The 15305-nt window shown below is 49.6% G+C and overlaps 8 protein-coding genes across 8 annotated transcripts; 4 read left to right on the plus strand and 4 right to left on the minus strand.

Moving 5' to 3' along the window:
• Window positions 1-1117: 1117 nt before the first annotated feature.
• N7477_007668 (uncharacterized protein) lies at window positions 1118-1528 on the plus strand (the record flags this gene model as incomplete). Its single annotated transcript, XM_056969331.1, has 1 exon — window positions 1118-1528. The coding sequence occupies one exon, from the start codon at window positions 1118-1120 to the stop codon at window positions 1526-1528; it is 411 nt and encodes a 136-aa protein (XP_056819363.1).
• A 2048-nt stretch (window positions 1529-3576) lies between these two features.
• N7477_007669 (uncharacterized protein) lies at window positions 3577-4214 on the plus strand (the record flags this gene model as incomplete). The annotated part of the gene is made up of 4 exons (XM_056969332.1): window positions 3577-3744; window positions 3803-3890; window positions 3949-4031; window positions 4104-4214. The coding sequence occupies 4 exons, from the start codon at window positions 3577-3579 to the stop codon at window positions 4212-4214; spliced, it is 450 nt and encodes a 149-aa protein (XP_056819364.1).
• A 1110-nt stretch (window positions 4215-5324) lies between these two features.
• N7477_007670 (uncharacterized protein) lies at window positions 5325-5559 on the minus strand (the record flags this gene model as incomplete). The annotated part of the gene is made up of 2 exons (XM_056969333.1): window positions 5325-5507; window positions 5542-5559. 2 exons carry the CDS (start codon window positions 5557-5559, stop codon window positions 5325-5327), a joined length of 201 nt encoding a protein of 66 aa, XP_056819365.1.
• Window positions 5560-5620: 61 nt separating this feature from the next.
• N7477_007671 (RNA polymerase II-binding domain-containing protein) lies at window positions 5621-7271 on the minus strand (the record flags this gene model as incomplete). Its single annotated transcript, XM_056969334.1, has 3 exons — window positions 5621-6105; window positions 6170-7058; window positions 7122-7271. The coding sequence occupies 3 exons, from the start codon at window positions 7269-7271 to the stop codon at window positions 5621-5623; spliced, it is 1524 nt and encodes a 507-aa protein (XP_056819366.1).
• A 788-nt stretch (window positions 7272-8059) lies between these two features.
• Window positions 8060-8332, plus strand: N7477_007672 (uncharacterized protein; the record flags this gene model as incomplete). Its single annotated transcript, XM_056969335.1, has 2 exons — window positions 8060-8250; window positions 8302-8332. 2 exons carry the CDS (start codon window positions 8060-8062, stop codon window positions 8330-8332), a joined length of 222 nt encoding a protein of 73 aa, XP_056819367.1.
• A 520-nt stretch (window positions 8333-8852) lies between these two features.
• Window positions 8853-9485, minus strand: N7477_007673 (uncharacterized protein; the record flags this gene model as incomplete). The annotated part of the gene is made up of 4 exons (XM_056969336.1): window positions 8853-9205; window positions 9299-9324; window positions 9406-9419; window positions 9477-9485. 4 exons carry the CDS (start codon window positions 9483-9485, stop codon window positions 8853-8855), a joined length of 402 nt encoding a protein of 133 aa, XP_056819368.1.
• Window positions 9486-12158: 2673 nt separating this feature from the next.
• N7477_007674 (uncharacterized protein) lies at window positions 12159-12601 on the minus strand (the record flags this gene model as incomplete). Its single annotated transcript, XM_056969337.1, has 2 exons — window positions 12159-12245; window positions 12482-12601. 2 exons carry the CDS (start codon window positions 12599-12601, stop codon window positions 12159-12161), a joined length of 207 nt encoding a protein of 68 aa, XP_056819369.1.
• Window positions 12602-14198: 1597 nt separating this feature from the next.
• On the plus strand, window positions 14199-15228 carry N7477_007675 (Helicase C-terminal; the record flags this gene model as incomplete). The annotated part of the gene is given in 4 exon segments (XM_056969338.1): window positions 14199-14226; window positions 14274-14401; window positions 14454-15003; window positions 15023-15228. The coding sequence occupies 4 exon segments, from the start codon at window positions 14199-14201 to the stop codon at window positions 15226-15228; spliced, it is 912 nt and encodes a 303-aa protein (XP_056819370.1).
• Window positions 15229-15305: the final 77 nt, after the last annotated feature.

Here is a 15305-nt window from a genome sequence, read left to right on the forward strand (position 1 = left end):
TCGTCTCTGTATACCCCAAACTTCGCATAGCGTATCCACTGCACGCTATTCATGCCTCCACCGGGGATGTCCACCGCACGTCCCGCATGGCACCTATCCCGAAGCGGCGCTGGATGGCTAAAGGCCTCGGCGGTCGTAGGCCCCCGACAACGACCAGGGTGGCCGTCATGATTCGTCCACCAGACCTCAGTCGCAGATCTGCAGGGGACCGTCTGCTGCGTTGCCGATCTTGGAGCGCCCATCGGCTCTGGTCCGTTCGCGCATTACCAGTGACCTCATCGGGACAGTTGGGGCCCTTTCAACGGGTGGACCGAGTGATGCTATACCCCCCTATCTGCACCAGTCTCCATGCAGAGGTGGGGAAGGGGTTATTTCATGATGATACTCCCAGGAGCCATACGCGCTCCAGCATGGGCCCCCCACCTCCACTGCATGTAGGAGGAGTGGACACCGTTCTTATGATGTCGACTGGCCTCTTTCAGCCATCTTTCAGCCAATGATGTCACCTCGCCGGGACTGTCAACGGAGGCCTTCGTCGACATGGGACTCCAGAGCTGTTGCGTTTTCCAGCCTATCAGACTCTTGCCGACCTGGCCTCCTTTTGTTATTCTCGATCGTCCACCGGTGATTTCATATGAGTGGAGCCAATTCATCTTATATATCTCTCACTCCATGATCGAGTTTAAAGTCATTCTGTTTTCCATCAATAAACCCTAAAATATACCTTCCACATTCCCGTTAGCTCGCGCTGCGTTTATCTGCTGCTCCATCTTCGGATTTCCTGAAACGTTTCCTCACAATAATTTGGCGTCTTTCTCTCTCGATTCTCTTTCCTTGGTTCATTCCTCCCAGCCCATCAACTCGGCTTTGATTTTACTTTTACTTCCCAAGGTTAGTTAAGTCTACCCTGGGTTTCACAAGTCCCTCTGAGCCCAGAACGTTGTCCCGTCCCGTTCCTGTGCGACTGTTTGCCGGAACGTTTTGTCCCAGGCATGTCCCGCCTGTGGTCTAAATTGTCGCCAGGGTTTTGCTTAATATCCTTTATACCATCCTTCCCGACCGCTCGATAGCCTGGCATTACTAACAAAACCCTTCCTGCCTTAGACAATTATCCACCATGAATCGAAGCATTGCGCAGCCCACTGAGACCGTCCAAAGCATGTTTGCTCAGGATTCGGGAGCTGGACCTCCCGAATCTAACAGCCATGTCGAAATCCAGCGGTCTATGGATCCTCATGTGTCTCTTGAGGACTACAACCGTACTATGCTGGAGTACACCCAGCGGCAGATGTCCTCCTTCGTCGACCTTGATGACGGCCGTGGAAGTGGCTCTAGCAATCGAAGCAGTACAAGCGGCGGCTCCAGTCTCAATGGAAGTCGCACTGGTACCAGCAACGGCGTCGTTGCAAGCCAGGCTAGCACCCCACCCACTTCCGCTAGCGCTGCCGCTGCCAAGCGGCGCAACCTTCAGCAGGGTAACCAGCAGTCTGCTCTCAGCCCTGATGAGGCTAACCCTCCTCGATACTAGCACCATATTATGGATACCCAAGGTACGCTCTCGTTTCATGATTTCACACATGACTGGCTTTGCTAACAGGACTGTAGCAATGCGGTTCATCTTTCTAACGACCGTGTTATGACCTCGGCTCGACATTCTTATTGAGTTCGACGGCGCAACATCATTGACTGACAGAGTTTGTCAATTTCATCCTGTCCGCCCGGAGGCGGAGTTTTCATGGAGTTCTCGCGACGCGAGGATGCTTGCACATCTTTGTTTTCCAGCGGTGCAGTATTTCAAGCCTTGATTTTTCTGTTCCCGATGGAGGCAGGTCTCTGAAGATGATCATTTCTTTATACTCCCTCCGATATTCCTTTTGCCCAGACACATTTTAACCCAGGTTCGCTCGGGTCCTACCTTCTGTTCGTCGATGCGAGTATTCCCATGGGATGCTACTGTTCGCATCACGACGATAGTCGGCGCGAACCATCGTTTCCCTGACCCCCTTCACGATATATCCAAAAACTTCCTAAAAAAAGGTGATGCGTGATATTCGTCGCGATCTCACCCTCTGCCCCGACTTCTCTTCGTGACACCTCTTTTTTTCCACCGTGATTGTTGTGGGCTGATTCGGAGTCCACTCGATACAAGAACAGTCCACAAACAACGTTTTCATTCACCTTACAGTCCCATTCTTGGGCACGAGCCTTGTATATGACTGCTGCTTTGCTGTGTCACGCCCTCTGCGAGGGTGGTCATCAGCCTGTACAACACGGCGTCCTGTTCAGCGAGCAAACGAGCGTTGCTTTTCTTTTTCTTTCCATGGGTGCTTGGCTTTTGATTTCTGGGGTGACTTGATGGCCCCCATTTGATGATCAACACCTTTCGAGTTCGAGCGAGGATGCTAGCACATCCCTCGAAACAAGTTTATGACCTGATGTGATGTATTACCACGACAAAGCCTTGTTGGCATCATTAGCTGTATAACAATCAATGTGGCATCGACCATAGAGTCATTAAGCTTTGCTCTAGTAAAAAGAAGATTTTCTTAGATTTTTCTAGATTATCCTATACGTGACTGGTGTTTAATTGTTCTTTAAACCTACCCAGGATTGCCATCGATACTTGTTTAAACTTTGAGTATAAATATATATATGAAACATGCAGTCTGTGGATAACGTAGATGGCGAAGTCGAGATATATATTGCGCTTTATCAGATGCCGAGTCCATATAAGCCTAAGCGAATTCAAAAGGGTCTTAGTTACTAGGTACACAACCACAGAATGGAGGGAAAAAGCATCCCTTGAATGGTGTGGGATTCTATGCGTGTATGAACGGCGCATTCCTCGACTTCGAGGCCAATCCCCCTTACATGCATCTTTTGCGAACACTTGAACAGATCTTGATGGAACTATACACACATATATAAGGCCATTCAGTTGAGTTCCTGAGCCGCTGTATCTAACAGCAGGCATATCTGTCTCATCTATATATCCACCTTGTCTAAATAACCCAATACGTTGCGATGGAGGTCGGAGAGCAGATCGACTCGCAACATACCGCAGAGTCTCACATCTCGAATCTCACCAACCTGACAAGCCAATGAGCTGATGATCGTCGTTCGCATTCTCCGTCGTTCAACTCGTTCGCTCAGTGGCCCCAGGGGTCTATGGGTTTCCAAAGTCGGTTCCTGGGAACATGAACCCCTGGAATCCTGAGAAACGACTAACAAGGGGCAGCAGCATTGGGCTACTCTTGCGCATCCCTAGTAATCTCGGAAATCCTGGGAGAAGAGGTCGAACAGTCCACGTCCACCCAGTCCTTTCTCCTTCTTCCTCAACACTTCGACGACCACGAGGGCTTCACCTAGTCGAAAATTCCCCCTCAACATCCTACTGAGCCCAGCTCTCGTCATTCCTTTTCTTTCTTTCTTTCTTGAGGATCACACTCTTTTGGACCCCTACACTTTCAACATCAGTCTTCTAATATCACGATTTAACCACCCGCAACGGCCTCGTTCTTCGGCATATCACTCACTACACTCGCATCTCGATAATCAAATACGAATCCCACCAATATGCGCTTCGATACCCTCTTCGCGTCCTTCTCAGCCTTCCTCACCGTCGCGGCCGCCATCCCCGTTGTCCAGGACCATTCAACTCCGCTCCCGACACCGACATCCTCGAAGTCCGAGATCCCATCCCACTCTACGCCCTATGGCTCACCCTCTGCCACACCCAGCATGGTTGGAGCGTACGAATGCCCCCCCGACTCAGGACAAGAAATGCTGCCAAACTCTGCAGGAAACCTCTCACGATGTCATGCAGGGCCTGGGTAGATTGGTGCCGATCTTGGGAGGAATCACAGTGAGCTCCAAAGTGACGTTCCAGTGTACGTTTAACCATCTCCACAATACCACAATGAGCCACAATGCTCACTAGAAATACAGGCAAGACGATGACCCTCGAGGAAGCACCTGACTCCTGTGACGATAACGAATACATTCCCATGTGCTGCAGCAAGGAATCATCGGTACGTGCTGGGAAACCCTCCCCAAATAGGGTCAAAAGTGTATATCACTAATCCATTGACTCATAATTCTAGAACTCTATCGGCCACTGCAAGTCATTCGCCGAAGCCAAAGAAGCATATTACCGCTCATTCGGATACGGCCAAGAAAGCCAAACCGACTACATCCTGGACGCAGTTGACTAAGAAACATATACTCGCATGGAGACAACTTGCGTCTTGGAGGTTCTCTTTTGATGGAATGGATTACACAGGGAAGCATTGGCGTTTTATTTCATCTCGTGATATAACTTTGGTGGCTCGCCTTGATATCGATTTGCTTTTTGTGTAAAATTGATCGCACCTTTCTTATTTGGATTTACTCATGACCGAGCTCTTCTGTAAACCTTCCCCCCGACATGTGTTAGGCTAGAGGTTCTTCAATAGACTTGTAATAAGAAGTATACTATGAGTGCGCCGGGCCATCTTATCAAGTCAAGGTTCCCTTCCATGTAATTGAGCCTACAACATGTGAGCAATGTCATACTTCAAAGCCTCGTGTATTTTGTTGTTACTATTTACCCCGTATGTATGGAAAGGGGTCTCCACAGCCGTCGTAGTATTTATAGCAAAGAACCCAGCATTCCTACACGCTCTAATCCGTGTAAGATCATTTGCATTCATCAGTTAAAGAACTAATGGTGAACCGGTGGGCTTGTATCTACTATTGTCAGTCAGCTACGCTATCTATAAGTTTGCATGCGTAATCACTGAGCAATTGCAGCCCTGTGGCTGATACGAGGTCAATATGTCGACTACCGTCCAGCCCAGATCTATGCCGGTCGCTAGAGGATATCAAATGAGGCTCTGTTCTGAGGAAATTTGCATAAGAATACATTGCAATGTCAGAGTAACGCAAGAAAAAAAAACCCCCCCAGCTGGAACAAACACACTGTGCTTTGAGGCTGCCTGAGATCTCAGCCCTTTGTCATACCTACTGGTCCAGCATCAGCATCTTGCCCACGCATTTTCCCAACTCCATTTCGCTCCGTCATCACAAACCAGCGCCACCTATTACAACACCTATCAATACTCGCCATAAGGACGTTAATCGCCTTAATAATACAATAATACTAATTATACCCCTTATGTCTTAATTTCGGTTGCTTCTTATTTATCATAGAGGAAACCAATGTTTCTCATCGCTACCGCGTGAAAACCTTTCCCCAATTTGGAAATCACTTCCTCGAGCCCTAGATATCCAAGTACGCGATAGTAGCAAGTCACGACTCCTGGTACCCCGCCCCTAGCAAGTTTCTACTCGCCGTGCACGCAGCCGTCGGCAACATCCTGCACGCGACTGGGCGCGGCGAACTGATTGCGAAGACCATAAAGCACCTCGGAGGCAGTGGCGGCCATATTTCTCACTACTACACTGACGGAGGAAGTGGTGCTGCTGCCCAAAACCGCAGTGAGCCTCTCTTCTTTGACAGGACGCGCCTGTAATCCACCGCATGAGAGGATTTATGATTACGTGAATCAGGTCGGTCATTTTAGCGTTTATAATTCTGGATATCTTGACTTGGGGAGTAAAAGTACATTGGAAAGCTTTTCTATCGCCAACTTCGTCCGCCAGGAGGCCCCCAAGGGGCACCCTGCTGCCCACCAGGATGAGGCGGAGGGAAGTGATACTGTCCAGGAGGGAGAGGCGATCCTGGAGGCACAGGCATAGAATGTCCGGGGAAGGAGGGAGGAAAGGCTGGAGGGTTGATGCCAGATCCGGGTGGGGGAAAGGCCATGTTCGGGAACTGTGGGGGTGGGGCAGGTGGCCAGCCGGGGTATTGTGGAGGTGGGGGAGGCACATTGGTTCCCAAAGGAGCATACTGTGAATGAGGGTATGCTGGAGGGGGGGTGAGCATGTGAAGCTTGGTGGGGAGGGGGGAAATGAGGCTGTTGAGGCTGCTGAGGTGGTGATGCTTGACGCGCTGAATATGGGCTTTCGCGGCCAGCCAATCTGCGGGAACGGCTTCTGGACGACGATCCGAACCGAGCCTCACGTCTACCTGCCGGAGACTGGCTCCGCGATCGGGATATTCGACTGTCCATGGAGCTATCGCTATAGCGCCTGCGTTTGAAATCACGAGCTCCGCTGACACTTCGACTGCGGCTGCGGCTGCGGCTGCGACTGCGACTGCGAGTACCCTCGGGTCCTCGCTTTTTCATCTGCTGGCAGAATGCTCGTGACCAGCCGTAGTATGTCTCACCATCCAGAATGTCCCCGGTGATCTCGTCCCGCACGATCCTCTGGCCTAGCTCATCAATATCGATATTCCCATTATCCTTGACGAGCTCCTCATTTCCGTAGATCAAGTCCACATCCTTCAAAAATCCCTTGAGAGCCTGTACCAGACTCTCATCTGCGGGACCAGCGAGAAATTGAAGCGGCTTGATGGAATCGGCGTGAAGAGGGATAGTCGAGTTCGGGATGATGTGGGGGATCAGATTGCCGGCCGGAAGATCGTAGTACGGTGTTGACGGGTCACCATGAGTCGATGGCATGATGAATGGTGCATCCTTCCCGGGCAACTTCTTGGCCGCATCTGCTTCGCTGGCCAAGACATCGTTCGATGATGGGGCCCCTCCCGTGGAGGCCGAGTGCTTCACCACTTCCCGCAGCCTGTGGAGCAGATCGGGACCAAAATATCCGTGCTCAGACCAGATATCAAGTAAATCATTTAGGCGGCGATGATGTCGGGGGTGCTTATGCTGATCGTAGGCTGCAGCGTGGCCGAGTAGGTCGATCATGAATGGCTGCAAGGACCCGCTCACCGTGGAGAAGATTGCGGTGCTGTCCAAGTGATACTTGCTGTGGTGTAACAAATCATTGAGAAGATAGAGGATGTGGAGCCGGCGACGCTTCAACGAAGGCTTCGGCTTAGCGCCTGCTGGAGCTTCATCAAAAGATTCCGCCAATGCCACCAGGTACTTTGCCAGTCCTCCTACCCGATTGGAAGAGGAGAGCACAAAGTTGAGTAGCCATGCTTTGCAGGTCTGTGTGGTTGAAGAGCATTTAGTAACCGGGGGTGCGAGACACGAGGTTGCAACAGTTCAGACCTGGATGTTTGCCGGGGAGCAATGTGACAAGGCGCGTTCAAGGTGGGAGTGGAAGGCGGCGATATCATCTCGAGGGACTGATGAAGGATCGGGGCGTAAGAGGCCAGCAGAAAAGGCCGCCTTCGCAATAGCGATCTGATGGGATGTCATTGCGGGGATCCAACTTAGCTTTTAGCTCAAAGAAGGAGAGTGGGCGGCGGCAACGTTGATGCTATCCCACGTGACCGGGAGCTGATGCTTCTCCGCATTCCAAGGACATTTCACTGCTTGGGAACAATCAAATGAAACCGGAGTGGCTAATTTATCTCTAGCGCACTGAAAACATGGTATGCTGTAGTTTATCCCTATGTTATCAAGTATCTTCCAGAGTACAGTAGCGTTAATTGGCGGTTCCAGCGGTGTTCCGGCAAGTCGAGAAAGTACCACAACCGATTCCAATTAATAAAGATTCACCCGGCCTAAGGCCATCGGTTGCCGCACTCCCGTCCTCAGTCTATGTGGAACCTAAACATGATCTACCACCGGTGAAGCCTAAAGACCCTCGAGACTCCTGAGGGGGAAAATTCCCAGCCCCACTCCTTCGGCCGGTACTGGCGATTTAACAAACCCGCGATGGCGTGAGGCAGAATAAGTCGCTCTTCGTGCCGACAACCGGAATCTGCCGATCACGCATTCAGTCTAAATCACGTCGGATGAGCGTTTCCAGCGGTAGTCAGCCCACTCCGAAGCTGCCTTAGCCCCCGTAATTGCAGGCCCCACGGTGACTCGGTCACTCGCATGGCCTGACCCTCATTTTCCCCTTCCATATAAAGCCTCATACTTCCCATTCTTTCCCTATTGTGTACTGCACACTCTTAGTAACCCCGAGTTTCTCAAGAATTACACATCGCTGCACTGATAGCCACTTTATCTTCACGTCTTTTCCAAGTATCGACATCATGGCCGCCGTCGTCGCTCAACTCGCCCGGCCTTCTGTCCGCCACTTCTCCGCACACCGGCCTCGCCCTGACAGCCGTGCCACTCGCGCAGTCGCAATGTCCTGCCTAGTCACTGGTGTTGTCCTTCCTTTTGTCCCGCCTGCCCTTGAAAGCTCGCGCCAGAGAAAATCCGGCTCTCCTGACAGCAACAAGTGAGTTTAGCAAAGAAATCTCCGCATGATCACGACTAAACTTGCTTCCAGGCCCCCTCCTCTCTGTTTCCACGCTCGCTAAAACAGATTTTCCGCGATGTGCTCTGAAAGCACAGAGATGATCTCGTTGTCAACCTCAGACAGGTTCTGTGTCGCGGCGCGGGCGCCGGCTTGGGAACTGCTATGATGCATGATATTGAAGGCGTTATGGGCGCGGCGTCCCTATTCTATGTTGTTTTTTTTATTCTTTATCTTCATTTCAATTGCGTGGGGTAGTTTTGTATGATACCTTCCAGCCGGGGTAGTATACGATTCATCGAAGGGTCTAGATCGCTTGATCGACGCCAAGCGCGTTTGAATAGACGATCTAGAAACAAACTTACGATTGAACCAGCTGTATGCAGAAGCTGGAATCTCCATATCGTTGTATATGAGTAGAAGCTTCAAAAAGAGGCACTTCTTGTTGAGAAGGAATTTGAACATAGCAGGATGGTCTCAGAACCATGAAATCTTCACACATCCAAAGTCATGGGCCAGCCCGTCATCTCACGAGCGCGCCATATAGCATATTTTACAGAGAATGTACAAATACAATCAAACCGCTAACTGAATCTGTTTCCACTGGGAGGTCGGAACGGCGCCGGCGCCTCATATTTGCCCTTTTCTTGCACTCGGTCGGTCTCCGTCATGGGCTCGTGGCGAGTTGGAGCTGGATCGTGGGATGCTTCAGCACTTGGAGAAGCCACATCGTCTGCAGCGTTCTGAAACCGGGCCATGTTCACTCGCTTCAAGCTGGCATCATCGGTCGGCGTCGGTGTGGGAACGGAAATAGCTTCTCGGCGGTGCTCAGCTTCCTGAGCCCTGAGCTGAGCCTTGCGCTTTATTTCAGCTTCAAATCGGGCGGCCCGGTCGGCGTTGATGGATTGTTTGGCAAAGTAGTAAGCACCACCACCGGCTGGATGAAGTGTGGTTAGTTTTAGGGCCATAGGGAAGTGATCAAAGCGACTTGGCTTTTCCCCAGACAGAGACTGAGGCAACAAGTACTAACCAACGCAAAGGGCGCCCCAACCAACCCTGCAACCATCCTCAATTAGCTTCCTAATCACCGATTTCGGCTCCCGCCCATTTCGATTGAGGGAGGGTGTACTAGCTCACCAGGTAGATCGAATCTGGCAAGAGAGGACAGTCAGCAAGTTTCTTCGGCTCAGATCAAGCTCAATCCTTACAGTATTCATGGCTGTGAAGATGACTGGGTGAAGGTGAAAGATGGAGTACCAGAGCTCGTAACGTTTTTCCCAGCTCGGCGGGTGTCGGATGAAAGCGGTGACATGTGCTGTGGCAGTCGAGAATGTCAAGGGTTCATCACAGCATGCGATTCATCGTCCCCGACTCCACCTTATATCTTACAAAGTCGAACCAACAATAATTAGAAGAAAGGCAGCTGGGACACACCCCCCTAGTCTCATGGAAATGGACAAAGAGACACCTCAGTAGAGGCCATAATAAGGCCTTCAAAGAGCTCGAGGGCTCTAATGCATGACTAATTCTGGCGGGAGATGGTATATCCTGCTTCCGTGTATCCTAGAAGACAGGCCCTTCCACCTATCCCTGCTGCAATCTGACAGGGATTCCTGCCTCGGGCATAAAGAACAAAACGAAGGGTAGGGACACTAATTACTTTCAAGCACTAAATACTCGTTCACCACCCCTCCTCCCGTGCTCTCCTCCTTTGTCTTCTGTTTAGGTGTCTCATATATGTTCCTTTGCAATCGGGAAAACAGCTTTCAATGGTTGTCATGATGAAGCTGAGGCACATAATCAGAGGGCGAACGGGGCAATACACCATCACCAAGCAACTTCACCAGAGTGTCTGGCTCGCAACGTATGTTTTCTTAGTCTAGTCGAGGATTACCTTGTAACTGCTGCGGCCCACAGGAATCAAGAAAATGACAGCTTTATCGTCAAAAGTGCCAAGAATTCTCGTTATCATGACGAAAGAGACGTCCTACTGCGATTTTAGCACAAAATTTCGCTTCTACGGCCCCTCCTGGACGAGATTCCGGCCCCTGCTTCTCCACCGGCTATTGTCCTGAGATATCTAGAGGATAATATCTTACATGCGTCTAATGGTAAACGTCTCGCCCGTGCAGAAGTGAAGTTCGTCGCTCGACTTGTATTAGAGGCGATATCTGTTCATCACCAAGAAGGGTTTGTTCATGCGGGTAACTTTTTAGTAATTGACATTTATGTAGTCTCGCTGACTTGTTTATATGCAGACATCAAGCCAAGCAATGTGTTAGTCAATTACGGAATAGGTGAAACCAGGTTCAAAGAGGTCCAGTTAGCAGACTTCGGAAGCACAGTGCACTTGGATTCTGCTCATGCTCCTGATGGAGACTCCTTAGGAACTCCAATTTCAGAAGCCTAGACGCTCGTCTACAGATGAGATGGGATACAGCCACCGATATATGGTCTCTTGGGGCAATGGCAAGCCTTTCTACCCCAAAAGCTTCTTCCATCTGCCCTGATCTAACTGGTATATAGCTTATAAGCCTGCTCTATGGGGAGGGCTTCCCCATTTTGAGGCCGATGTCCCTGTGGATCACGAAGATTATGACCTGAAGATCCTCATGAAGCACCATCAGTGTTTCGGACCGTTTCCCGCTTCGTACGATGAAACAGCAAACCAAGAACGACGAGCAGTTCTGAATTGGGTTATGCAAAATTGTCCTCCGAATACGATGAGGCCTTTTCATCTCACGACCTCACAAGAGATATGCAATGAAGACAAGGAGTTTGTGCTCAAGGTCATAAAACTTGATACAAGAGATCGGCCTTCTGCCCAGGAACTCTTAGGAGACAGCGGGTTTGCTTCAGGGGAATGACCCTAGATCAAAAGGACATTTAGTGTTCATTCATAGTCTTAGTTAAGCAGGACATATTATATACAATACGGAACAACTTTGAAGACTCGGGTCGTCGTAGTCGCGTTACATTTACTTAGCTCCCTCCTTTTGTTTTCTTTCCTCTTCATCTTGAATGTCTTCATCTTGAATGTGCTCTTCTTATTCACGGACTCAGCTCCTCACATGGACTTGGCGTGTTTCGTCTTTGTTGGACGAAAAGGGGGCGGCGCATGTCATAGACACGGTCAAACACGTATGTAAGGTGCAGGATTATTCAGGTGCTCCAATAGTTTTTTATTCCACCTCTATTTTCTGACCGTGCTTTCTACATTGGTATTCCACTTAAATGAGTACAGCAAGTAGAGAAGAGGAAGCATAGTCATCTTGCTATGGAACGGCAAGGATACCCGGATGGTTGCGAAGGTGCGTCCTCCACCATGGCTTTATAAAAACTTCAAGCTAGTAGGCACCATAAAGCCTGGCACATTGGCGTCTCAATTGAGTCAAAGCAAACAGCTCAGAACATAATCAGCATCATCAAATGTGCATTGATAGAAACTCAAAGCTGGCCAAGGACTAGTTCTTCTTCGTAGGAAATAGCACACTCTTCTCTTCATCATATTCATTGAAGCGAACCCCTGTATAATGATCGCGCGGGTCATTTGGGCTGTCATGCTCGGCTTCCCTTTACCATGATACGGTACTCGGAGGACTACAGGCTCTCGAAAGTAATTGCAAGTGAGGAACAGATTTAACTCTAAGTGAGCACCGAATGAAAGTTGTAAATCAAGGTTGTAAATGAAGGCTTTGACTGAGTACAAGAATGAGCGTCCATATATATTCCTTCGTAGGTCAGTAATTCACTTCCCTGGCTTGAATTGAGGTCCTATGTTCAGGCTGCAGACGTATTGACTTCATGATAACATAGTGGGAATTAATGAGCGTAGGAGCATGCGAGATTCTTGATGTCGTCGGCTAAGAGCACTATCTCACTGAAGCAACTCAGTTGCCAGGGCACGTATAGGGGCCCTCAAGGTAATCAGAGGAACCGCAAATAGCACCGTCGCCTGCACCACTTTGGGATGTACACTAGGCAAAGATGGTAATATTAGCAAGAGAGTTTTGGATCTAACAGTAGTAAGTCTTTACCGAGCCAACCGAGCATGCACTGCATCACAACCATTAGTATAGCTCTCTCATTCCGCACACCATCATGACTTTGCAACTTACTAGTTGATTCCAGCAACTTTGCACGAGGTCCCGTTACATTCCTGATAGAAGATAATTAGATCTGCAGAATCCCACGTAGAAGGAATACCACGTACCCCGCAAAAAGCCCAACCATTGGGACAGCCTCGGGATTGAAGCGTATTCTCTCGAGTAGGAGCGGCTGCAATCAAGGGAGAGCTAACCACAAGAGCGACAAGGATGTTCATAAAATGCATATTGGCTCTCAAACTTGCACACTTTAAATTTAATGAATGGATTAGTGATGTTGATAAGAGTAGGCAAAAACTTGCGTTTGTGGATTTGAACAGGCTCGATCTCAAAGCCCACCGGGTCCATACTTATATTCACAAACTGACTCGGAACACGGTACATACGAAGAGCTGACTGCGAAACGGCACTGAATTGTCCACGTTACATCGTGTTCTCTGCAGCTGAACTAGCCTGCAGTCAGATATGTTTTTCGTGAAGATCGACGCGACTATAACTTAGCAGGCCTTATTTCCCCAACCTACGCTAAGAGATAAGTCCTATCAGAGGAACGTCCGTATGCATATCGGTAGATCTTCTGCTATTGCAGCTGCAGATAATACGTGGCGCAATTATACAAGGGACGCCTAAAGAAAGGCAAGTGTGCTCGATGTGACTCGCCAAGCAAGTACCTAGTCTACGTTATAAGCTTTCCCCTATGAACCCCTATGGACGAACAGGCCTATAGCTATTTGAGACTTCTTCGAAGATTCATACTACCACGACTTAGTATGTCCTTTTTGACTCCATATTATGCGAGGAGTTGAGCCCCAGTCTAGCAATGACTATTTTCTTGTTCAAAGATCATCTGCTAAATTTCTTGATCCCTGGTGTAACCGGCCTAGCTAGTTCGATTTGAGAAAAGGGTGGCCTCAAAAGAGCGAGTAATCTTGGTCTATGGGAGGCCTTGCATATGATATACGGTAGTATTGCCGATCTCCCCTGAAATAATTCCACACTAACCTTGCTAGGAAGCGTAAGCAGGGTCCTATCAAGCCCCTCCCGCACAGGCTGAATATCAAGCATTATGGTGGCGTTGGCTTTGATGGGGGCCTAAAGTGTATACTTGGCATGATTGACCAACGTGAAGATGACTCCCTACCCATTATAAAGCTCGACACGCATCACGTGTATTTCGCCATCCCGTATTTACCACACGGGGTGGTGAGGCCGTCCGCGTTTCTGCCGCGTCCCTGAAAACCAAGCTGCTTTTTAATAAAGAACCGACTGATACTTTATCTGATTACCGGTCTGGTACCGGAAAGACCACCAGAATCACAACACTATTACGATAATTGTATACGGGAACCCTCCATTTTTTGCGTTTGAGAAGTGGGCTTCTCAATTTTAATACATCAGGGTGTCCATCAAACTGCAGTACATATTATGACATTCTTTTTCAGATGTAATAATAGCTAAACTAAAGGAAGAACTTTATGCCTAATATTCAGTGAGAGTTAGACCTAGGGTTAAAGGCCAAGTAAAAAGGTTAGGCATCGCCAAACAATTCCACCACCTGGAACAAGACTTTTTCCGTATCTGGGGGATTTCCATGCCGAGAGCCTGAAAGACTCTAGGCCCCCATCACCTCACGTGATTGAATGTGGGACTCGATCTGGTCCGCAGCTCAGCGCCGCCTGTTCTCTGCGGCCAGCGGCGGTCGTGGCATGCAGTTTTGATTTACCTTCAACGAGGCGGTAGTCGCCTCAGCATATGCCTTTCTTTTGATTACATTCCGCTTGAACTGTTCCTTCACCCATCGGTTGACCGGCCAAAGACTACAACATGCCTCCCAAGCGCAAGGCGACAGACAGTAGGGACCTGGCATCCTAGTTGAAACGGGGTTACTGACTCTGCTAGGCGGTCGGTCTAGTAGCGCTTCGAAGCGACCTACACCGATCCCAGATGCCACGGAAATCTCCAGCAGCGATGAATACTCTGACCCAGACGATGGAGATCTGCCGGAGGAGCATAACCTGAAAGGTAGAGTGTGGCGATCTACTCGAACAGCACGGCTGAGATGCTAACTGCAATGAAGAGGTCGTCAGCAAGTTCTCGCTCGCTTCATTCAGCAAGCGATCTCAGATGAACAAGACCGATCCTAGATTCGGCTACAAAGACCTTTCTTCCCTGCCTCTCAAGCCCGATCACTACAATCGCCCTCTATGGATCGAGCCGGTGAAAGGCACGATCACTCTCGAGAGCTTCAGTCCCCTGGCTCCCCAGGCTCAAGACTTCTTGACCACCATCGCAGAACCGCTTTCGCGTCCGACCCACCTCCATGAATACCGCCTGACTGGCCACAGTCTGTATGCGGCTGTATCGGTGGGTTTGAAGCCGCAGGACATCGTCGCATTCTTGGACCGCCTTTCAAAGACACCTCTTCCAGAAAGTATTCGAACCTTCATCATCGAGTTCACCAAATCATACGGTAAAATCAAGATGGTCCTGCGACACAACCACTACTACGTGGAAACAACAGACCCCGAAATGTTGCAACGGCTCCTGAAAGATGAGGTCATTGGTCCGCAAAGAATTGAGAGCACTGAGGGTATCATCGAACGAGCGGCTCCAAAGATGGGGGGGTCTTGTTATTCCTGGAACAAAAGATGCCGCCGGTATTCGAGAGACTGGTAATCAGCAGGAGCCTGCCGCCGCTCCCCGAGATGACAATCAAGAGCAAGCGATGGACTACGGAATTGATGATGTCGGAGAGGATGAAAACGAAGAAGCCACCACATACAGCTTCGAGATTCCCCTGCTGGTGTCGAAGTCGTCAAAGCTCGCTGCCAAGCGATTGGGTGCCCTGCTCTAGAAGAGTACGATTTCCAAGGCGACACAGTCAACCCCAACCTTGACATGGATTTAAAGCCTGCTGCCAGAATTCGTTCA

Source organism: Penicillium maclennaniae (assembly GCF_028827695.1).
Source record: "Penicillium maclennaniae strain IBT 15551 chromosome Unknown utg000007l:1.0-4884863.0:1.0-4888362.0, whole genome shotgun sequence".
Lineage (NCBI taxonomy): Eukaryota > Fungi > Ascomycota > Eurotiomycetes > Eurotiales > Aspergillaceae > Penicillium > Penicillium maclennaniae.